The sequence below is a fragment of the Bipolaris zeicola genome (genome assembly GCF_000523435.1).
Source record: "Bipolaris zeicola 26-R-13 unplaced genomic scaffold scaffold_0, whole genome shotgun sequence".
Taxonomy (NCBI): domain Eukaryota; kingdom Fungi; phylum Ascomycota; class Dothideomycetes; order Pleosporales; family Pleosporaceae; genus Bipolaris; species Bipolaris zeicola.
The window spans coordinates 32470-54941 of NW_006912049.1; the positions used below are offsets into that span (position 1 = coordinate 32470).

General features: G+C 52.4%; 10 protein-coding genes across 10 annotated transcripts; 7 read left to right on the plus strand and 3 right to left on the minus strand.

The window, feature by feature from the left end:
• Nucleotides 1–1581: 1581 nt before the first annotated feature.
• Nucleotides 1582–3314, plus strand: COCCADRAFT_10 (uncharacterized protein; the record flags this gene model as incomplete). The annotated part of the gene is made up of 2 exons (XM_007708071.1): nucleotides 1582–1705; nucleotides 1774–3314. The coding sequence occupies 2 exons, from the start codon at nucleotides 1582–1584 to the stop codon at nucleotides 3312–3314; spliced, it is 1665 nt and encodes a 554-aa protein (XP_007706261.1).
• A 713-nt stretch (nucleotides 3315–4027) lies between these two features.
• Nucleotides 4028–4716, plus strand: COCCADRAFT_80736 (uncharacterized protein; the record flags this gene model as incomplete). Its single annotated transcript, XM_007708189.1, has 2 exons — nucleotides 4028–4190; nucleotides 4265–4716. 2 exons carry the CDS (start codon nucleotides 4028–4030, stop codon nucleotides 4714–4716), a joined length of 615 nt encoding a protein of 204 aa, XP_007706379.1.
• Nucleotides 4717–5503: 787 nt separating this feature from the next.
• Nucleotides 5504–5836, plus strand: COCCADRAFT_80618 (uncharacterized protein; the record flags this gene model as incomplete). The annotated part of the gene is made up of 1 exon (XM_007708190.1): nucleotides 5504–5836. The coding sequence occupies one exon, from the start codon at nucleotides 5504–5506 to the stop codon at nucleotides 5834–5836; it is 333 nt and encodes a 110-aa protein (XP_007706380.1).
• A 638-nt stretch (nucleotides 5837–6474) lies between these two features.
• On the plus strand, nucleotides 6475–7335 carry COCCADRAFT_21344 (uncharacterized protein; the record flags this gene model as incomplete). The annotated part of the gene is made up of 2 exons (XM_007708108.1): nucleotides 6475–6543; nucleotides 6595–7335. 2 exons carry the CDS (start codon nucleotides 6475–6477, stop codon nucleotides 7333–7335), a joined length of 810 nt encoding a protein of 269 aa, XP_007706298.1.
• Nucleotides 7336–7702: 367 nt separating this feature from the next.
• Nucleotides 7703–10960, plus strand: COCCADRAFT_21345 (uncharacterized protein; the record flags this gene model as incomplete). The annotated part of the gene is made up of 1 exon (XM_007708109.1): nucleotides 7703–10960. One exon carries the CDS (start codon nucleotides 7703–7705, stop codon nucleotides 10958–10960), a length of 3258 nt encoding a protein of 1085 aa, XP_007706299.1.
• Nucleotides 10961–11713: 753 nt separating this feature from the next.
• On the minus strand, nucleotides 11714–12394 carry COCCADRAFT_48226 (uncharacterized protein; the record flags this gene model as incomplete). The annotated part of the gene is made up of 1 exon (XM_007708191.1): nucleotides 11714–12394. A coding segment is annotated over one exon (681 nt), but the record flags the coding sequence as incomplete, so codon positions are not given.
• Nucleotides 12395–12794: 400 nt separating this feature from the next.
• Nucleotides 12795–15713, plus strand: COCCADRAFT_31635 (uncharacterized protein; the record flags this gene model as incomplete). The annotated part of the gene is made up of 4 exons (XM_007708139.1): nucleotides 12795–13488; nucleotides 13541–14412; nucleotides 15016–15197; nucleotides 15470–15713. The coding sequence occupies 4 exons, from the start codon at nucleotides 12795–12797 to the stop codon at nucleotides 15711–15713; spliced, it is 1992 nt and encodes a 663-aa protein (XP_007706329.1).
• Nucleotides 15714–15978: 265 nt separating this feature from the next.
• Nucleotides 15979–17302, minus strand: COCCADRAFT_80742 (uncharacterized protein; the record flags this gene model as incomplete). Its single annotated transcript, XM_007708192.1, has 2 exons — nucleotides 15979–17225; nucleotides 17272–17302. The coding sequence occupies 2 exons, from the start codon at nucleotides 17300–17302 to the stop codon at nucleotides 15979–15981; spliced, it is 1278 nt and encodes a 425-aa protein (XP_007706382.1).
• A 764-nt stretch (nucleotides 17303–18066) lies between these two features.
• Nucleotides 18067–18452, minus strand: COCCADRAFT_80544 (uncharacterized protein; the record flags this gene model as incomplete). The annotated part of the gene is made up of 4 exons (XM_007708193.1): nucleotides 18067–18155; nucleotides 18206–18299; nucleotides 18354–18371; nucleotides 18426–18452. The coding sequence occupies 4 exons, from the start codon at nucleotides 18450–18452 to the stop codon at nucleotides 18067–18069; spliced, it is 228 nt and encodes a 75-aa protein (XP_007706383.1).
• Nucleotides 18453–19469: 1017 nt separating this feature from the next.
• Nucleotides 19470–20846, plus strand: COCCADRAFT_18 (uncharacterized protein; the record flags this gene model as incomplete). Its single annotated transcript, XM_007708072.1, has 1 exon — nucleotides 19470–20846. One exon carries the CDS (start codon nucleotides 19470–19472, stop codon nucleotides 20844–20846), a length of 1377 nt encoding a protein of 458 aa, XP_007706262.1.
• Between the last annotated feature and the right edge of the window lie 1626 nt (nucleotides 20847–22472).

Consider the following 22472-nt stretch of genomic DNA (forward strand, 5'->3'; position numbering starts at 1 on the left):
CCATTTATCCGGTGGAAACTGATTTGGCGTCCATTGACCTCGACACACGTGCCGCAGACCACAACGCCCGGCGGACTACGTGTGTTATGTGCGATTGCGGGGTGAACGGTTTGGGCAAGCCGGGCGGGGCTCCTCCGCGGCGAATCTAACGACGAACAATCTGGTTGGTATGAAGGTAAGCAAGAGACGTCATTGTATTGCGCCGCGGCAAGGCACATATAATCCCATGATGTTATCTGACAAAGCTGATGGCTTTGGGGACGGGGAAATGGGGGCGATGGGGGTGATGGGGAAGCGGAGAGGAGTAGAAGTCGCTAATTTGGGGGATTGGGGGTTGGTGTTCCCACCATGGTAAGCAACGCAACTTTTTTTTCGCTGACCCTGTTGGACAATAAAGTCCATGCGCTTCTGAAACTGGTAATTAGTACTACAAGTGACATGTCTCTAGTAACACCAGAGTTGAAATCTGACAGGCGGCGCTCATGTGGCGTCAGAAAACAACATGGTTCTTGCCCACCCTCATACATGTGTTGAAGTGTGTTTGAAAGCTGAATCCCTACCGCATGATCTGTCGCGTACTGTAACGCCTGTCACCGTGACTTCTTCTTCGCACTATGCAGACCTACACCGTCGACATGGGGACCCGAATGTACCTTTGTTTGAATAAGAAAACAAGGCCGAGATGTGGAAGATCACCAAAGGCGGTGTCTGCGTATCCAATGGATTCTGACAGACGCGTACTTATGCCACGACTAGACAAGGCCTTGGCTCAAGAACTGCAATGGGCTTGCTCAAGAAGATGGCTTTTGAAGGCGCCAAGTACCGGTCTCAATGGCATACGTTGCTCTTATCTGGAGAGTAGTCTCCACGTGTCTTTTTACGAATTAAATTGCTTTTAATAGCTGTCAGCTCTTGAGCACATCATTAGGCCCCGAGGTTCTCGTAACGATAGCGGGATTGTTGCGGGCCGAGCATGGGGACAAGTACGAAGGATGCTGCCCCATTTGCCGATGTTGATTAGAAATGGTTAAGCGACCCGCAAATAAGGTGAACGCCTGAGGACATGATTTGGTAGGACACCTGGCCTCTGGAAAGGCTGACACGCGCTCCAGGTGAGGCTGGTAAATCTAGGACAGCTCTAGAGATTAATGATATGCATTGGAGATGGGCAGCGCTGAAAGCTAGCCACAACTGGATCGGGAAGGCAGAATGAATGGAAGGACAAGCGGGCAGGATAGAGAGAGGGACCCCGGTCAGAAGGTGAGTAGTAGTATACGTAGATAGGATAGACTATGCAGCGGCCGAGGGCAGCAAGGCACACGTGGTCTTACATTGGTGAAGGTCGCATCAGGGCCGCTGCAGGGTACGTGGGTCCTCTGCGCACTAGGCCCATTTGGTGCTCCACTTTGAACAGGCAAGGTGTTCACACTGTATGTTCCGCCACGACGTCCAGTAGAAATAAAAGGCCCACGCCTCACTGTTCTGCTTCTACTTCTACTCCATTCGCTGTGCAGAGGACATTCAAACCCAATTCCTCTTATCACTTCGCCGTTCTGTCACGCCACACCCCACCACAGCACAATGAAGTACTCCACTGTTTGCGCCGCCTTCTTTGCCGCTGTCGTTGCTGCTTCCGATGTCAAGCAGCTGAAGACAGACGACTTCAAGGGCTTCATTGAGGAGCACGACCTCGTCCTCGCAGAATGTAAGTGCATTGCCACCCCGCCCCAGCTTCCCCGCTTCCCAATGGCGCAACTGACAATTGCCTCCCAGTCTTCGCCCCATGGTGCGGTCACTGCAAGGCGCTCGCCCCCGAGTACGAGACGGCCGCCACAACTCTCAAGGAGAAGGACATTGCCCTGGTCAAGGTCGACTGCACAGAGGAGCAGGATCTCTGCCAGGAGTATGGTGTTGAGGGCTACCCTACTCTCAAGGTCTTCCGCGGCCTCGAGAACGTGTCGCCATACGGTGGTCAGCGCAAGGCCGACAGCTTGATCTCATACATGACCAAGCAGGCCCTCCCCGCTGTCTCCGAGGTCACAAAGGACACCCTCGAGGAGTTCAAGACTGCCGACAAGGTTGTCCTCGTTGGCTACTTTGCCGCCGACGACAAGGCCTCCAACGAGACCTTTACCGCCGTCGCCAATGGCCTCCGCGACAACTACCTGTTCGGTGCCACCAACGACGCTGCTCTCGCCAAGGCTGAGGGCGTCAAGCAGCCTGGTCTCGTCCTCTACAAGTCGTTTGACGACGGCAAGGACGTCTTCACCGAGGCCTTCGACGCCGACGCCATCCGCACATTCGCCAAGGTCGCCGCTACCCCTCTTATTGGCGAGGTTGGCCCTGAGACCTACTCCGACTACATGGCCTCTGGCCTTCCCCTCGCATACATCTTTGCCGAGACTCCCGAGGAGCGTGAGCAATACGCCAAGGAGCTGAAGCCCCTCGCCCTCAAGCACAAGGGCGCCATCAACTTCGCCACCATTGACGCCAAGGCGTTTGGCCAGCACGCTGGTAACCTCAACCTCAAGATCGGCACATGGCCCGCTTTTGCCATCCAGCGCACCGAGAAGAACGACAAGTTCCCCTTCGACCAGGAGGAGAAGATCACCGAGAAGAGCATTGGCAAGTTTGTCGATGATTTCCTCGCTGGCAAGATCGAGCCCAGCATCAAGTCTGAGCCCATTCCCGAGTCCAACGATGGCCCCGTCAAGGTTATTGTTGCCCACAACTACAAGGACCTCGTCATCGACAACGACAAGGATGTCCTTGTTGAGTTCTACGCTCCTTGGTGCGGTCACTGCAAGGCTCTTGCTCCCAAGTACGAGGAGCTCGGCCAGCTCTACGCCTCTGATGAGCTCTCCAAGCTCGTAACTATCGCCAAGGTTGACGCCACCGCCAACGACGTTCCCGATGAGATCCAAGGTTTCCCAACCATCAAGCTCTTCGCCGCTGGCAAGAAGGACTCCCCCGTTGACTACTCTGGTTCCCGTACTGTTGAGGACTTGGTCCAATTCATCAAGGAGAACGGCTCACACAAGGCTGAGGCCACTGTTCCCGAGGCCGCTGCTGAAGGTATGTCTGATAAACTTGCTCACGAGGCTGTTGTCGCCAGCGAGAAGGGTGCTAATTCTGCTACAGATGCTACTGAGTCCGCCAAGGAGGCTGCCGCCGACGCCGCCGACGCCGTCAAGGACACTGCTGAGAAGGCTACCGATGCTGCCAAAGAGGCTGCTGCTGATGCCAAGGAGGCTGTCAAGGACACTGCGGAGAAGGCCAAGGACAAGGCCGCGAGCGCCAAGGACGAGTTGTAGATGCCTTTGATGCATCCGATTTTTTGATTGTCAACGGCGCCTTTTGCATATACCAGTACCCCTTTCAGCATCTTGCTATGGCTCATATGCTGAGGTATGAGTATTAAAACTGTTATAATTATATGGACGGGTTGGGTAGCGATTAGCTAATGGAGTTCCGGGTTCATATTTTGTTATATTATTGTCTTTGACTGCGATTACAACTGTGATTGGATGAATGTGATGAGCTATTCGTGTTGTTGACTACTTGCAGATTAGAGAGGTCTATTTTCGACTGTCATCTTGTGGCTACGGCAAGCGTGTATTAGATAAATGCCACCATGCATTTCGGGAGGATCGCGCCCTTAGCGTGCCGCGTCCCGAGATGCGATTTACAACGTCGTCATCCATATGTGTGAGGCGCCCAACTCCACCAAATGTGAGACCACCCCTCTGAGTGCGCTCTGTATCGACGTCATGCTGCCTGTAGTTCATCCCTCGATGATCTGTGTGCGATCCTCTCGATTTCCGATACCCGTGATTACTTGACCTTCTGATCTCACTGTTACGTCCGTGTAAATAATCCACTTTCAGCGTATACTAACACCATGTCTGCCCCTCGACTATTTTTACGTTGTACCAACACACTTTTACCACGAATTCAACCCGCAATTCGTAGTACAGCACTTTTCAGACCTACCTCTAGATACTTTTCCACTACACGAACGTTCAGTATGCCCGAGCAACTCAAGGCCAGCGAGGTGAACTCCAAGACGGACCCCTCCGTCGCAAAGCAATATGACGAAGAAACCCCCAAAGACCAGCAAATCAAAGACTTTTTCCAACTCGTCGACGGAAAGAAGATTTGCATGCTAAACACCTTCCGCGACGGCGTCGGTACGTACCTCTTTTCTCCTCCCCCCAAACCACCACAAAGCAAATAAGCATCTAACCCCCCAACCACCACATAGGTCCCGTAGGACGTTCCATGGCGCTCGCCCGCCGCGACGGCCCCGACCTCCTCTTCCTCTCCAACACGCACTCCCAAAAATTCCAGGACCTAGCCCAAAACAACAAAGTCCAAATCACCATCCAAGACACAAAGTCTCAAGACTGGGCTTCTATCACTGGCACTGCAACTACTGGCTCGAACAGTGACCCTCGCATTAAAGAAGTCTGGAGCCGCGGTGCGTCGGCGTGGTTTGGCGATTTGGGCGATGGTGTGCATGATGGTGGACCGCAGGATCCGAGGATGGCGCTGATTGAGGTTAAGAGTGAGTATGTGGTTTATTATCTTGCTGAGACGGGGGCGTTGGGGTATGTCAAGGAGGTTGTGGTTGCGAATGTCATGGGGAGTGTTGCGAAGACAGGGGTTTTGAGGGAGATTAAGGGTGGGGAGCTTGAGAGGGCTAGGTCTATGTGAGTTTTGATTGTGGGGGGGGGGTGAAGATGGTATGAGCTGAGTTGGACATAGATGTGCGGCGAAGCTTTGAGGTGGTTTGTTACGGGATTTAGTAAGGACAACTTGATGAGTTGGATGTTTTGTTTCTATAACTATGAATTCAGTGTGGGGGTTTAGTGTACGTCATGGAGTCTACTTTATTATTTTCCTTAAAAAGAGATTTCTGTCAGCTTTAGGGTGGGAATTTCCAGCCACCAACAGCGCTCAGATACTATTGTGCACGGTAGTCTTGTGCAACCAACTGATGAAGCTATAGCATCAGCACTTCCCGCTGACACATAACGATCTAATCCATTTTGTCGCTACAATTCCCGTAACCATCTGATCAGATTTGGATAGCAGCGTGGGGGTTTCATAAGTCACCAAAGAAAATCAGCTTACCATCCTTCCTAACGTGGATGGAAAATTCTACACTAATCTGACTTGGCGGATCATCCATGTCAGCAGAGCATCTCTCGAAAAGGGATGTAGTCGCTTTTACCACCAACATGCGCAGCATTGACCTCGGTGAAGTAATTGAGGTGTTATTTGTTGGTTTACGAATGGTGATGGCGGAAGGAGCCCAAGTGTTGGTTCTACGACGAAAAGCATCAGCAAAGAGCGCATAATGAGATAGAAATAGAAACCTCAGGTATAAAACGGTCCGCTTTCTCTCTCTCTCTCTCTCTCTCGGTGTATCAAGCAACAAGCAGTCTTAGATTCCAATACCAACCCATCGCCCACACTCTCCTCAAAACACCATTCCACAATGCACTTCACAACCACCGCCGCCCTCACCCTCCTCGCAGCCGTCTCGGCTTCCCCTCTCTCACCCCGTCAAGGAGGCGCCTTCGTCGCTGTCGGTCTCAAGTACTCGGGTCCAGGATGCACGGATTCGACGCTGATTAATGCGGATCCTATTTTCGGTAATGGAAACGTATGTCAGCCGCTTGACCGTTTTGATACTGGAGTACCGATTCGGAGTTATAGTACGTCGAGGGTTTCAGAGGGTTGTAGTGGTAAGTTTCCATTTTTTTTCCCATTTTCTTCAAGGGTCGAAGATGGGGGAGGGGGGGGGATGTGGGATGTTTTGGATGATTAGAAGAAAGAGAGATGGAGAGAGAGAAATGGAAAAATTGGGATGTAGGAGCTGATGATGGTATATAGTGGCGATTTATCAGACTGCGGATTGTTCGGGGACAGCGTTCCTAGCGCCCGTGGGAGGGTGTGTGACAGCCGATGGGCCTTTTGTTAGTGCATTTGTGACTTGTGCCTAGATGGTGGAGTCAAGCTTTGCCAAAGTGTATAGAAGGGTGGATAGGCTTCTTGAGGTGGAAGGTGTAGATTAGCTACTACCTTGAGCCTAGCAATGGGCATGTGGATAGTTGTTAGAGGTACGAATGGAGATATGAAAACCGTATGCATGAGAGCAGGTTCACTTTTGCCAATGTACACTATACATGTATATTCAAACAACAAGTCGTACAGGAGTAAAGAGGTTGGAAATATGGTGATGGACACCAAAAGTGGGGTGCCATGCAGCGTCATTGTCATTGCCCCGCATTCGTCATGACCAGCATCACATTTACAAAACGATGACCCCGTGTTTGCAGTATCAATGGTTGCACAGATGTCTTCTCTAGCTATATATTGCGTGCTTGGCCACAAAACACCTGATTCCCACTTTTCTTTGAATTCAGAAACCTACCACAGCTACAACACCAAATACAATTGAAAACCATGGGCAAAGACCACCCTGATGCGGACCTTCACCCAGAGGCTACAGGCCTGGCAGCAGCGACAGTCAAGGTATGTTGATAAAGAATATCATCTCTACGTCACAGGCCTAATATTACCCAGGCTCACTCAGCCGAGTGTCCTCTAAAGCTCTACTCGGGCTGGTTTTGCCCCTTTGTTCAGCGTGTATGGATTGCCTTCGAGGAAAAAGGCATCCAATATCAATACATTGAAGTCAACCCATATCACAAGCCCCAGTCCCTGCTTGATCTTAATCCTCGCGGCCTTGTTCCCACACTGCAATACCAGGGCAAGCCGCTATATGAGAGCACTGTTCTTTGCGAGTTTCTCGAGGAAGCATTTCCACAGCACACACCGCACCTGATGCCTACGGATCCCTATGAGCGTGCGAGAACAAGAATCTGGACAGATTATGTGGGTAGTCGCATCATTCCCGCCTACCACCGCTTCCTCCAGCATCAAGGCGATGGGCTCGAAGAAAAGCAGAAGGAATTCTTGAATCACATCAAGGAGTTCACGCGAGAGATGGACAACGAAGGACCGTTTTTCTCAGGCAAGGAATTTGGACTCATTGACATTGTGATTGCGCCCTGGGCCAACAGGCTATGGGTCTTTGATCACTTCAAAGGGGGTTCGGGTATTCCTGACGAGGGCAAGGGCGGTGAGGATGAGGAGGTATGGAAGAGGTTCAGGAAGTGGCTCGCTGCTGTTGAGGCTAGGAAAAGTGTCAAGGAAACGTTGAGTGACAGGCAGCACTATTTGCCCATTTATCAGCGATATGCAGAGGACCGGGCCCAGAGTGAGGCTGCAAAAGCAATTCGGGCTGGCAGGGGAATTCCTTAGGTGTCGAGAATAATGTTGCATGCGGTTGGAAAGGGGTAATGGTGAACGCATGTATGTGGCGGTGCTAGGCGCAGAGGTGTGGTAATTAGCCGTTATGGATTGCATCGTGATGGAGAGCCGATGCAGCATTCAGCTGGATGAGTGACGTCAAGCCGAGGGAAGCCGGGATGGTGTTTGGAAATGTTGATGTTGCCCCAGCGACGATATTGACAATGGGGGATCCACAACAACGCCACAACCGGCTAAGCGTCAACGCATCCACCTTTGAATCCACCCTCGACTCCCTTGGGCACGACGACAACCCTCTACCTATGCGCCGGCGCTCTTTCTATTCGAATTAATTCACACTCGCACGCCAGCCGCCGACATGTACGGGTACACCGCAGGCACGCCATGCCCGGCGCCCTACGGGTCAACAAGCAGCTACTACCCTGGCTACGGAAGTCAATACGCGCCTAGCTATCTCGACGACGACAACACCACAGCAAATATCGAATACACGACCGAGCTAAAAGCGGCCGCTCGCCAGGCGAAGCCCCGACGACCTATGCGCAATGCCACCAGGCCTGCGTTCAATCCATCACTAGACATTTTCGAGGATGTCGCACAGGAGGAGGAACAGCAACAGCGTGCAGCTTTCGAAGTGAAAAGGAGGAGTCGCGCCAGTGTTATTCCCGCGGCCACAAAGACAAAGAAGAGCACGATTCTCGCCCATCCAGCACAGAAGATGCCCAAGCCTATAGCGCCTGTCCCCGAACCACAACACGAGAAGCCCGCCCGACGACGCGTGTCGCATATGCCAAGTGAAAACTATGCTACCGAAGTTAATGCCACTGTACAACTGCAAGAAGACATTTTGGACAAGAAGGAGCTTAAGAAGCAAGGTCCTAAGAAAGAGGCGCGCAGGAGGACAATATACATCCCAACCGACGAGACGTCCTTGTTTACAATCCACCCAGGACAGCCCACACATGCACCACGCAACACTCGGGAAGCATCCCCCGATCTTGGACTGGATCTCGTCACGTTATCAGAAGAGGAGGGAAACAATCTCTTGCCAGCTTTGAAGAAGGAAAAGAAAGTCCCTCGCAAATCGCTCGCCGCGCCACCGAAACGCGGTCCTCTCAGCACAACATCGCGCTCGACGCAGAGCACATCTTTTTCGAGCGATATTGCAGGTTCAGGCGGTGGCAAGGAGAATATGCCTCCGGGTATGGCGATATATGAGAAGAAGAGCAGTGGGACGCATATTGAAATCAATTTCATTAAGCCAGAGGCGAAAAAGACTTTGGCAAAAGCCCCCAAGGTCCATTTCAGTGCACCCAAAGAGCCAGAGAGGATATTGCAGACCAAGAAACGAACCGAAGGAACGCAAAAGCGACCACGATCGACCGTAGGCCACGACGATGTTCCAGTAAAGGCACTTAAATCGCGAGCGGATGTCACTGCCTCCACTGCAAATAGCAGTGCATCTTTGAGATCAACCATCAAGACTGAACGAGCAAAATTGGCCAAAGCGAAGCGTGCACCGCTGTCTTCGTCGCCATTCCACACCGACAAGTCCCCGCCCACAGCATTACGGCGACAGAAGACCGGAAGTGTAGCAAGCAGCATTACCATGCTTCACGAGGTTGGCAAGCAGCCACAGCCGCAGGAGAAATACCCAGTACTACGCGAGGATCTTGTTCAGCCAGAACTGTACGAAGACAACTGGCTCACCTACCAAGAGATTGCCATTACACAGCTTCTGAACTCGGTGTTCGACTCGGCGAACAAGGACCCAAATGCTGAACAAACTCCGGAAGATTTGCGCAAGAAGATGCTTGATATATATCACGACCCTGCTATGCCACCCCTGCACAAGCGTCTGCAAGCTTCACTACAGTGTGGCGCGTTGAGCATACCTAAGGATCTTTTGGCCCAGACACTGAGATTGAAGGATGATGTTGGTCTGCGGAAGAAGTTCCTCAACTTGTGGACAAAGTCGTACGATCTGAATGCACTTCGGGCTGCAGCTGAGACAATTGTTGGTCGCCAAATCACCACGCCATGCCGTTTGTCTACCGGTTCCACTTGCTCGGACGATGGATCTCGCCAATATCGCGCTGAACGCCGGGCGATCGAGAGCTTCTTGTCTGCGTTCTTGATCAAGAACGAAGATGCGGTTCGCGTCAAATCTGGAGGCGGTAGTATTGCTAGTCTCACACGTGGTGACGATGATTTTGGATCGCAGGGCTGGTCGTGGCGCCGTACCGCACTGCGAAGTCTGATGTTGATTCTTCTTCTTGACCAGGCAAAGACTACGAATGCCTTGTCGGGCTGCTTGTTCCAGACAACATCACCATACAAGACGTCTGTGGAGATCCTCCACCAGCTATCCAAGATGCTTCTCCCTTCGCATGGCGACATTACTCGACCGCTCCACCATCTCAACTATAAGGTCGAGCATGCTCAATACCCGCTTCAAGAATACGCGTATCAGATTGAGAACATCGCAATCGACCTTCGCGATGGCATCATGTTCAATCGTCTGGTGGAGCTGCTACTTTACCCAGAACAGCAGGAGGAAACTGTGACACTCAACTTGCCAACCGGCGAGCTACTCACTAGTGATGTAGCACAAAAAGATGCTTGGATTCTGTCACAGCATCTCAAATACCCAGCTATTGGTCGTCCACAAAAGGTGTACAACGTGCAGATTGCCCTTGCAGCCTTGAGCAGTGTCCCAGGGATGCCAAGCGCAGCAGTCAGCGGTATTCGAGCCGAAGACATTGTCGATGGTCATCGCGAAAAGACTCTCTCCCTGCTATGGTCGCTTGTCGGAAAATGCAGGCTAGGAAGCCTCGTGGACTGGCCGCAGTTAGTCAAGGAGACTGAGCGCTTCCGCAGCCAATGGTACCGAGCAAGAGACAACTTTGAGGGACGAGTCCTCGATTCCGACAACGAAGAGCCAGAAACGACTGAGCTGGACGGAATGGCATATCACAAGCGCCTCCTCCTCTCCTGGTCTCGCTCCGTCGCCCGTCTCCACGGCATCCGCGTAGCGAACCTAACGACGAGTTTTGCAGACCCCAAAGTACTTGAGGTCATCGTCGATACGTATCTGCCTTCTAACCTCACTAGCTCCATCCCAGATGGCAGCAAATTAGGTCTAGGCGCAAAGCTCAAGGCAGTCGGTTGCTCAGCTTCCTTCATCGCACTCTTCACATCCCAAGACAAAACCACCCGCTCCATCCCTAGCCGCGACTTCACCCTCCTAACCCTCTCTTTCCTCGCTTCCCGTCTCCTCCCCCTTGCACGCACCCACCGCGCCGCAACAACGATCCAAACTGCATTCCGCCGCTTCTTGCTGCGCCGCCAGACCAGCGCGCGCATAAAGGCTATGCAGATTGCACACGAATCGGCGGTTGTTGCGCAGGCAAGACAGAAAATGGTGGATGCTGCGACAGTTATTCAGCGGCGCTGGAGGGGTATCCAAGAAGCGAGGCGCATTCAGTTGGAAAGCGATGTTTTGGCTTTCCAGGCGCTGGCCAGGGGCTGGGCGATTCGGAGGTGGGCTAGGCGCGTTACGGCGGGGAGAGTTGGGGGGAAAGAGAAGGTGAGGAGGGTGCGGGGTGGATGGTAGAGGTTTGGATGGAGAGTGCGGGAGAGGCGGGGGTGATATGATGTTTAACGATGGGATGGTGTTGGTGTTGAGGACTGTTTTTTCTTTCGGTTTTCTTGGTTGGATGGGGTGTTAATGGTCTTTCCGTGTGGTTTTTCTTTTTGGTTGTACTCGGACGGAAGTTTTTTTTCTTACGACGACAGTTGTAATGCCCTCTTTTTTACGTGTGTATATTTTCTGCCACGCTCGTTTGATATCCACATACTTAGACTGATTTATTCAATTGTTTTCTTTATGCTTGTCATACTTGATCTGGTGCTTGAGTGAATAGATGCATGGTAACTGGCATAATTCGTACGTGCGTATATGACGCTTAGATAATGGGAATCATAACATCTGCCAATCCTTGTCCAACTCGTTTTGGGGCGATGTAGGGCTCATGGTCGCATCAGTCCAATCGCCATCGACACTGTCTTCTTCTCCTTGGTCCTCCTTCTCCTTCTCGTCTTCTTCTCCATCATCATCATCATCATGCTCCTTCTTATCTTTTTCTTTTGCTTCATCCTTCTCCTCCTTTCCCTCCTTTCCCTCCTCTTCTTTCTCTTTGTCCAGTCCACTTGGTTCTGCAACCTCAGACCCATGCCCCTCAGTCTCATGTTTCTGTGGTGGTTCACTGACCGTCTGGAGCGGAGGGGGCCGACGTGCCATGGCCATCATAGTTTCTGAGAATACAATAGGATCGTCGTACTCTCTCGTCTCCCTGCTACAGCAATCATCGATAACCACTATGATCTTGACGTCTCTGCTTTGAAGAAGAATGCCGAACTCAGATGCCGCACTGCATAATTGCATCCCATTTGGACAGACAAGGAGGTAGAGTTTTTCAAATCCCGGAGCATGTCGTACAAGATACTCAGCGAGGTCTTTGTATGCTTTTCGGGTAGCCTCGGCAGAAGAGTCTTCCTCGTAAGGTTGGATGAGCAGACAAAGACATGAAATGTGTTTTCGGGCATGGGGATTCAGAGTTAACCATTTTAGTGTAGCGTATGCCTGGTATCGTCCGCGGGGGCAAGGGCCTGTTAAGAAAAGAAATTTCCGGCCTTGGTACACAGATGGACCTGCATCAGGGTAGATTTGGCTGCGTTGGGCTTTTTCTTCCTCTGTAGCCGGCCGTAGCATGTTGATGGGGCCATGGGGGGCTTCCAACACCCATAGATCTTCTTTCGCTGTCTTGAAGCGAACTACGGGTTCTACGCACTTGAATCGAGTGTATATGTGACCTGGTTCTGTGTCCTTTTGCGGAGAGAGGTCTGTTCTTTGGCAATGGCAGATGTCAATCTGTGTCAGTCCTGCAAATGTGGTATTGCTAGGGTTGTGTAGATGTGGCCAGTCCAAGGAATAGTTGATTGTCGTAACGTCGGCTGGCAGTATTGGTCTGTCCGCACATGGCAACATGGTAAATGCTGTCTCTTTGTATATAAAGAATGGTCGACCCCACCCGGTGAGGTTGAGTACAGACTGCCCTGTGCCGGCTCACTGCCTTGCTATGTCGTCAACTCGCCCAGCACGGGCTTGATGATAGAGCATGATGCATACCGCTCTTTTTGGAAGACTGACAGGCCAAGGCCGTGGAGTGCAACAGACGGGGGCAGATGGCGAGACGATGGTGTGGTGTTGATGTGTGGATGAGCTAAGGGCAGCGAACGTCATTAGCAGCAGGCCCATGCACAGCGTACCTACCTAGATAAGCGTCACGATGCACCGCGGCGGCATGCACCTCCGAATCATCGCGTCATGTGTGGAAAGGTAACACGGTCTTGTACTGCTGTCTAGATGCCCGCCCACCACCATCTTGATGGACGAGACTGGCAGCGCTGAGCCCCAGACGCCAACCTCTGAGGGACCCGGCTCGCCTACTACGCCCACGCAGAAGAGCAGCAATGCATCGGCCGCATCCGCCAGGGGCGATTCAGTAGAGTCGCACGACTTTGCCAACCCGACCCTGACCATAATACGAGGCTTTTCGCGCAAGAATTCGACTGCATCGCTGGCATCACAAGATGCACCCCCGCCCCCGCTGCCACCGCGACCGGCCATGGGCCTGCTGTCGCGACCTTCGACGTCGCACTCGACGGCGCCTTCAAGACCGCAGCTCCTGTCCAAGGCCACCACCCAGCTGTCCATCGCCAACACGCAGGCCTTTTCTGCCGACCCCAAGGATGCTTCGCCGACATCTACAGCACCCAGGCCGCGCAACTTTGGGAGCATCAGCATGGCCGCTCGCAATATAAACGATGCCGATGACAGCGCAAGCATACGCAGCTATGCGCCAACAATCGAGGCAGGAGGATACCAGGAGAGCATATTGGGCGAAGTCATGGGCCCAACAGAAAAGTCGGAGCAAGAAAAGTCGCTCCTGCGGTCTTTGGGACAGAGGTTTGCCGACGCAGAGTCGCAAAGCATGTTCCCACCAGATCCAGACTTTGAAGCTGCTTTCCGTCGCGAGTTTGACGACGTTGACGGCTTGAACGCTGACGGCTCGAACGAAGGTGAGCTTCATGCTGTATGTCAAGAGGGAACATTTTCTGACCGAGTCAACAGAAGCGATTATGCTCCAGTGGCGCGCAAAACTCAAGCATTTCCTCATCCTCTCCAGCGCCGGCAAGCCTATATACAGTCGCCACGGCGACGATCAATTGATTACAAACTACATTGGTGTTGTACAGACCATTATATCCTTCTACCAGTCCACTCACGACACCCTGCGAGGCTTCACTGCCGGTGATGTTCGCTTCGTCGTTATGACCAAGGGCCCGCTCAATCTGGTCGCCATTACGCGATTGGGAGAGAGTGATGCTCAGCTTCGCTCACAGCTCGAGGCACTATACATGCAGATTCTCTCAACCCTTACGCTGCCCAGTATGGAGCGCATGTTTGCTGCACGTGCAAACTACGACCTACGCCGCCCCTTACAGGGAACAGAAACCCTTTTGTCTGCTCTAGCAGATGGTTTCACTCGAGGATCTCCTTCGACACTACTGTCGGCCCTCGAGTGTCTAAAACTGCGCAAGTCTCACCGTACTGCCATCAACAACACATTGCTCAAAACGCGGTCGGAGAACTTGCTCTACGGTCTGATTGTAGCATCTGGTAAGCTCGTGTCGGTAGTACGACCCAAAAAGCATAGTCTGCACCCAGGTGATCTTCATCTCATCTTCAACATGCTGTTTGAAGCCGGCAGCGTCAAGGCTGGCGGGGGTGAAAATTGGATTCCGCTCTGCTTGCCTGGCTTCAACAACACGGGCTATCTGTACATGTATGTCAGCTTCCTGAATCTAGACGACCCAACGGAGCATATGCAGGAGCGGCCTCGCACGAGCGACGGCGCGGACGATGAAGTCGCGGTCCTATTAATTAGCGCGGACAAGGAGAGCTTCTTTGAGCTCCGACGCATGAGGGATGATTTAATCGAGGTACGTATTGATAAACTTTCCAGCCCTATGGCTTTGTCCGGTTTTTTTCGTATGACAGTGTGTTTGCAAAATCCCCTTATTTTCTGATTTCCAGATGGGCAAGGGCTCCGGACCAGGGAGGTGTCTTGTCGAGACGCGTGGATTGCTGGTCAAGTGCCCGCCCGTTTTCCATGGATGGTGGACAATCTGGTCGAATGATGTGGAGCGGGGAAATTGCCGTATCCTGTCATCATGGATTGTACATGGATCGCTGTCCCGTGTGAGGCAAAACGGCTGCATGGGCACAAAAAAAGAGGACGGCATGACGGGTCTCTGGATAGTGCACTCTTCGGCTTCGGAGACTGCGTTCCCCGACACCGCCTCTCGTCAAGACGCCGACCTGAGCCCTCCAGGGTGGTGATTGCATTTCGGATCCGACCACAGCATTGCTCACCTCCCTTTTCCTTTGATCGGCCCTGCCCAGAAAAGTTACCAAGTCATCGGTAATCACGCATGGCCACCCTCATCTGCCTGCATATCTCTCCCTCTTGTTTTTTAATCTATATCGACATGATAAAGGGAAGGAGATAGAAGAAGCATACACGCTAACGGGTGGTTCCGCAGAACTTGCAGCGCATCGGGGCTATCGACGCGATACGCAGCGCGGTCCACCAAGGCCGGCCCACATGCACTGACATTGTCCCCGGCAGCCCGCTAAGACACTTTCTGTACAAGTCGAGGGGAAACGTCCAATTTACCATGCCGAGCTATGCTCCATACTTTGCTGCAGATTTGGAGAAACGACGGTACGTTAAGCTGCATTCCTCACTACTCCAAAAAGCCACATTGATTACCGCCTCTTCTTTTTTATTGCTTAGCAATCTTTCGATTGTCAGCCTTGCGTTTTGCTTGGCAATCAAAGTGCATGTGGTCGTTGAGATCGCGGGGCTGGTTCTACCCTGTCCCATGCCAATCTCCCTTTTCCTTCTTGAGCATCAGACTTCACTGCATCTTGAATGTTTTTTTGCTGATCAAAGCGGGGGGAGGTGCGTGTATGTGTGTACTAATGTTGTCGCAGACTAATCAATCTCTACAACAAACTCCACAGCAACATCCATGGTAAACCCTCGACGCTAAAAGTGCACCACGAAACTAACACGACGTGTATGGCGCTCGCATGGAGCACACCGCTGTTTGAGCTATACGCTGTTGCGCCTGCGAATACGTCGAGGGCCGCGCTGGCGCAGAGCGCGAATAAGATCATCCAATGGGTACGGAGAGAGGAGGAAAGAGTCTTTATTATTGGCGGTGCGGTCTTTTAGACTGGACTGCTGTTGTCGTTGCATGAATGTGGCGAATAGGTAGTCGTGTCAAGTTTTTGTGGGCGACTGTACACATGGAGTATGTACAGCCGCAACAACAAACTAAATATGCAACATGCACGATATGACTTGATTTGTATTGGGATTTGCTTGTAGTAGTAGACTGGTATACAAGTGAAGGACTAGGGTGCGGGGTATGGGGAGAAGAAGATATATTGTCCTACATGAGCATACACGCATGGACACGGGTACTTTGTAAATCAATCTAGACACTACCCTTTGGTAAAGCGCCCGCAGCCTTCATCTCCCCAAACACATCCTTCAAGCTCCCCCATGTGTCTCTGTACCCCGTCCAGCCGTATTCACGCGCCTTGCTCATACTAATCACGAGATCAAAGTTCCTGCCGAGAACGAAGCCCAGGAAAGCCCACGTTGCCTTGTCAAAAGCGTCCTTGTCCAAGCCCTCGCGGTCTGCAAGTGCATTCCACGCTTGCCTGACATCGTCGCGCTTAGACCACTTTACAAGATCAATGTGGTTCTCGACGTGGCTGGGCTCCAGCACCGGCGTGCCCTGCAACCCTCTCTCGTCCGCAACTGCAGAAATAGGTGGTTGAGGCGCCATCTGCACAGTCGAAGACTGGCTCTCGGTGCCCACAACCATGTCTTTGATTCTACCGCTTATGCTCGCTGCACCACTGCCGCCATAGACACTCTTGAACTGGTCTGGTTTGACGGTAGTACCAAAGTAGTGTGCAACTCTTGGCCAGAGATTCTGGTAACTCTCGACATCGCCGTTTGTGATGTTGAAGGCTTGGTTGGCGGTACGCGGGTCGAGCGCTGCCCATGCGCAGAACTCGGCATGGAGTTTTGCGCTGGTGAAGCAGTTGAATTTGGTGTAGAAGGCGGGGGAGCCAGGGAACTCGATGCCACTATTGCCAGACATTTCCTTAGAGACGAGCACGTAGAGAGCCAAGGCTGCAGAGAGATTCATAAAGTTTCCTGATGCGAAGCCGATGACATCGTTGGGGTACGTTACTACCCATTCTTTGTTGTGCTTGGCGCAGAATTCGTGCAGGATGTTTTGCTGGTTGTAGTAGAAGTTTGGCGGCCATTTAGATGAGGTGAGCCAGGGTGCGTCTTCTTGCATGGGCTGCTGGGGCACGCCGAGGTGGACGCCGTATTGTTTTGCGCCGCAGACGAGGACGATTCGCTTGACTTGCGATATGGCGCCTGTTTTCTCTAGGGCACAGAGGAAGTTTGAGAGCATTCGGCCATTGACTTCCCAGGCGTCTTCTTCTTTATCCTGGGCGAGGTAAGCGGCGAAGAATATGTACTCTCCGCGCACGTTTTTGAGGTCATTGGCCATGGTGTCTGGGTCGGATTGCAGGTCAATATGGTTGTGGATTACGGTCTCGGGGTAGTCTTCTTTCTTGCTCCGCGAAAGTGCGTGTATGGTGGGCCATTGTGAGCGGTGTTTGCTGAGTTCGAAGACGATCTCGCGACCGAGGATGCCTGTGCTATATTAATACATGCTGACCATATTCTGACCAAGACGTACCGGTGGCGCCGGTGACTATCGCTGAAGGCATTGTATTGCGTAGACGATTGGTTTGTATATATTGCGAACTTGGAAGCGCAGTGGAAGTATAGCATAAAAAGTATGAAGACATTCATGACGTAATGATGTTTTCAGATATAGATATGTCACGACTCCACAATCACGTAATCAAGTCGCTACTTGGATAGGTGTGTATGTATGTAGTAGTAGAAAAACGCTCGCTGCTGTTCTATTCAGATATTTGCCCTAATCACGCTGTGCATTGCATGTAGAGTATTGGTTCACAGACATCAGTTGTAAGCAATATGGAATAGTCGATATATTTAACAGGCCAAGGCCTAAAAAGCGTATTTGGACGTCACGCCATGGATGGTACTAGCGCGGACTGTGAATTTTCATGCTCGAGTGCCAGATTACAATCATTCAAGTCTAGTACAATCGACATCTGTCTTCATCGATCCAAGAATAACGTCATGTTCTTGTTTCCCTATATGAGCAAGAAAAGAAGCGAAGCAGTTTTGTGAAGCAAGAGTCTAGGGATCAACACCATGTCTTTTCCGCATTGCCAGATTATCGATGGTGACATTTTGCGGCCACGCTGTTCGAAGTGCTTTCCTAGACCCGGTGGCATAAGAGGCATTGATGTCTCTGGATATACTACCAACATTTGGTTGGTTGGCTGCAGATTATCTGGCAGATTGGCGGTCGGTTAGCAGCGTGGCTTAGCCTGACAGCTGTCACATGTCTGACAAACTAGAGGGGGTGGCGGAAAGCGACCGGAATTCGGAACGGTGTTCACTTGGGAGGGCGTTTCTGCCAAGTGAGCTCACGGAACTGATTCTTTACTTCGTCTTTGAAATGGTCAATGGACGAGGGGCCCGTTCCTGAAGCGCAGTCAGTGGGTGATTTTCTTGTAGCGACGAGGCCGGCATACTGCCGCCACCATTCTTTTGCTCAAAGTCTGGCAGCCTGTTGATCTTGCGATATGCCTTTTGCACGGCTCGGTTGAAGGCGGGCGACCGAATTAGCTGTGACAAGTCAGTCATCCGGACAGTTTGGGGTTAAAGGGGACATGGACGCACACGTGCGACCGCCCAGGCCTGTACCAAGGTGTTAGTTTGATATCTTGGGCTCCTTTGCAACTCTGCACGTACCTCGAAGAGAGCAAACCAGGGGCCCATGGGCGAGTCAGTAGTGCATTTACAGTTTGATGACTGGCGATGGGATGGGATGGTGGGGATGCGCAGATGATGGGGGTTGGGATGAAAGGAGTGATGGCGGTGGTGGGTGGGCGAGGAGTAGAAAGATTGGGTGGGTGGGGGGCAACTTGGAGTGTTGGTAGAGGAATAGCGGGCAGCCATGCCATGCCATGTGTGTACTTACTACATCCAACGCGACCAGCGACCGCGCCTGGCGTGTTTGCAGGGGGGAAGGAGGGGCCTCAGGCGGAAGCTTGTTTTTTCTTGTTGCTGCGTTGTCATTCCATCTCACAGTCGGCCTGCCTTGGCCTTGCGCGTTCGCATTAATATTGTCTATTTCCCCCTCGGCGACGGGACATTTGCCATTAATCCACAGCCGTTTCCCATTTGCCCATCTGCCTGCCCACCCTTCTAGAAGGCCACGCGACAACGCTACGGCCGGCCTGCGATCCGCCATCTGCTCCCCCCCGATTGCGAGGCCGCTTGCAGCCCCTCCATTGCCCGGAAGGTCGCTGAAGCTGGTTCTTGGGAGACGGGCTGCCTCTTGCTCTGGCCTGGTCCATGGTAAGCTCGCTGACGCGGCACTGTGACTGAGAGTGTGACTGCGACTGCCATCAAGGACCAGAGAGACAGGACAAGATACAGACAAGAGACGCGCAGACGGGGACCGAGACAGAGCACAGCAGCAGATGCATCGTGGCGAAGCCTCATTTTGCCCGCCGCCTCCACTTGCAACCTCGCATCCCCCCTATCGCTAATTTCGAGACACGGCAAAGCGCCCTCAGACCCATCGTTCCGGCCTCTGACGCGCCACAGCCTGCACCCGCCCGCTCTTCCGCCACTTGGTGTACACGAATACATAGTACTCTGCCTTCCCCCCCACTAACCGCCTCCAACCCGCCCGCATACACGGACGCGGATCTCTTCAAACTGCATAAACTTCGCGCCCTCCGGCGCAAGGCAAAGCTCAAGGGCGTCCTCATCAGGACCGACCCAGCCATGGCCAGCCCCGACGACCCCATCTCGCCCACGGCCTCGTCCAAGCGCTCGCGCAGCAAGGACAGTCTCCGCTCCCTCACCACCTCGTCGCTCAACACGCCCGCTGCCAGTACCCCCGCCGCCAGCACTCACAGCCTCACCAACCCTCTCTCTGCCCCCGGCACCCCTACACCAGCCGAAAATGCGGGCATCCCATATCCCGCTTTCCTTGGCTCTACCAGAGACATCAATGCAAAGTGGAATCGCCTTGAAACGGCTCAGAACGACCGCCTTCGCGATAACTCACACCCGCCCGATTCAGAGGAGCCACCCAGGTGGGCACGCTGCGGCGGCGAGGAGTACGCTTTCCGCAACCGCTACGCCAACGTCGACCCATACCAGTCCAACAGAGTCCATCTCGCCGTCCCCGAAGGCCACTTTGACTACATCAACGCCTCGCCCATAGACCTTGTGACGACCAAGTCCCAAACACCCCTCAAGTACATCGCAACACAGGGACCCAAGGCTGAGACATGGTCGCACATCTGGCGCATGGTCTGGAAAGAGAATGATTCGCCCGCCGTCATCGTTATGCTTACCCAGACGTTTGAGGCCTACCGGGAAAAGTGCTACCCCTACTATCCCCAGTCGCCCTCGAACCCCGACCTGCGTGTCAACGAGCATGACGAATTCCAAGACGGCCTGATCCACAATCTTCACCTGGCCTCGTATACCATTGATGAAGAGGCGCGTACTCAGGTCCGGGAGATTGACATGACGACTGATGATGAATCCGAATCTAAGAAGGTCTGGCACTTGCTATTTGCTGGCTGGCCGGACTTTTCCGTGCCAGAAGGAGACGACCGCTCCGCTATGCTGAGATTGGTCGAGATTTCCCGTCTGAAGAACTCTGATAATGCTACCAACCCGCGGATTGTGCATTGTAGTGCAGGCATTGGTCGCAGCGGAACTTTTATCGCCCTGGACTGGCTGACGCAGGAGCTCCAGGAAGGTTCACTAGACGATGTACCCGAGACCGAGGACCCCGTTGTCAAGATAGTCGAGATGCTCAGGGACCAGCGTGCCGGTATGGTACAGTCCAAGGTGCAATTTCAGTTCATATATGACGTCCTTCGTGAACAATGGCGAGAGAAGTGGATTGCCCAGAACCCTGTTCAGGCAAGCCAATTAGGCCTTGTCAGCACCGGCAACACGCCTGATGGTGAGCCTGCACTGAAGCGCGTAAAGTCAGTGCACTATGGCGAAGACGAACATACTCCACCATCCGCATCCTCGCCTTTAAGCAGTAGTGGTGCATCCGACTCGCCGGATGCTCGTGCTCAACTCGAAGCTGAACTCCAGGATGCAGACATGGAGTATGAAAAGGGCAAGACTTAGTCGATTTTGCAGCCTCTAAAGGCACCACGCCCCGGGCGTCAGAAGAACAATGCAAAAAAGATGGTGTCGTGGTCCCTGCTCCCTCCTTCGGTGCACACATACAGCACCTTTAACGGCGGGGTTGCACCACGTCTTGTTGCTGCACCTGTTCCTCTACCTCCGATTATTACTACTCAGGGCTCTGTGCTTGAGCAGGTAGGAGGAGAGGGCCAAGTTGAGGAGCAACAAGACGGGGGAGCAGACGTCGAAGCACAAAAGAATCCCTCTTCTCACCTTTCTTCTCGCGTTCTTCAAAGTCAATTGTCTTCCCTAGTACGCTCGTTCGCTTCACCTTCCTCTTACGATACAACACCTTCTCCAGGCCATGTTGTCTTATACGCGGTTTTTGCCTGTGTTTGCATCGTTGGTTTCATATTCGTTTACTGGGACGAACCTGATAGACTTTAATACTTTCTTTGTTGTTGTTTTTTCAGTCTCTATTTTTGCTTTGAAGATGCATAGCCTTGCGGATAGATACCCCTTGGGATGGGTTTGGGTGTCTTTGGGTAGTCAGTAGAGCGACGGGCACGGGAAAGAACCGAAGCAAACAAAGACCAGGCGGCGCTAGTTGTGCGTATTTGGCAACTCTAGACTTTGCTAGTTCGTTCTTTCCTCTCCTCTCCTTGTCCTTGTTTCCTTTCTCCGTTGATCACAATCCATCCATGGTGGTGCCTGTCTTGGGGTTATATATTCCAAACTTTAACCATACATAACAAAGGTAAGACGCGTCACAAACACGTATCCCCTGCGCTCCCCTCCTTTGGTTGCGCCCTTTTTGTTACAGCAAGCAAGTACGGCGTAATAATAACCAGCCCGTCGCGACTCTATGCACCTTGAAAACTTTCGCGTCGGTATTATTACCAGTTTGTGCTCCCCTCCTTCCACTGGTCTCCGCTGATGCATCGGCGGGGTTCATTCGTTGGCGGTTGTCGTCCGGCAGATCGAGAGCATATCGGACTCGCTTCAGGGATCCTGTCGATCATCAATTAAGGGAGACTTCCCGTCGTTTGTGATTTGCTCACCTCTGGACTTGCTGACTTACCCCCTGTTCAAGTCTTGCCCTTTATTTTTCGTGCGTCCCCGAACTTGGGTTCCTCTAGGGCGTCGATAGCACGGACGGACGGAGGAACGGAGAGTCGCTCACCCACCCACCCATCAACGAGTGAACGAGACCAACCAAGACAGAATTTAGAGTAGAGGAAAGTATACTGTACTCCATCTCTAAGTTCCCATTCAGATCAGGTTTTTTTTTTGGCAGGCCGTTCCATCCATCCGACACACACTCTCTTTCTTTCTTTGCATTATCACCATTCTCCATGCAAGCCCCGTCCAACCCTCCCCCGTACAGCATAAACATGTACATATTGAGACCATGCCCTCGGAAGAAACTTATATTACCAATACCCCCCCATGTCCGTAATTTTCCTCAAGCAAAGTCACTTACCCCCAATCAAGTCAAGTCTGACAAAGAAATTTTCCAAAGATAAAAATTTTACACCCACACCCGTTGAGTGAAACAGCCCATGACTTGCCTGTGCCTTTGATCAGCCGGCGTTATATTACCGATATACTAGACACCCCCCCCCC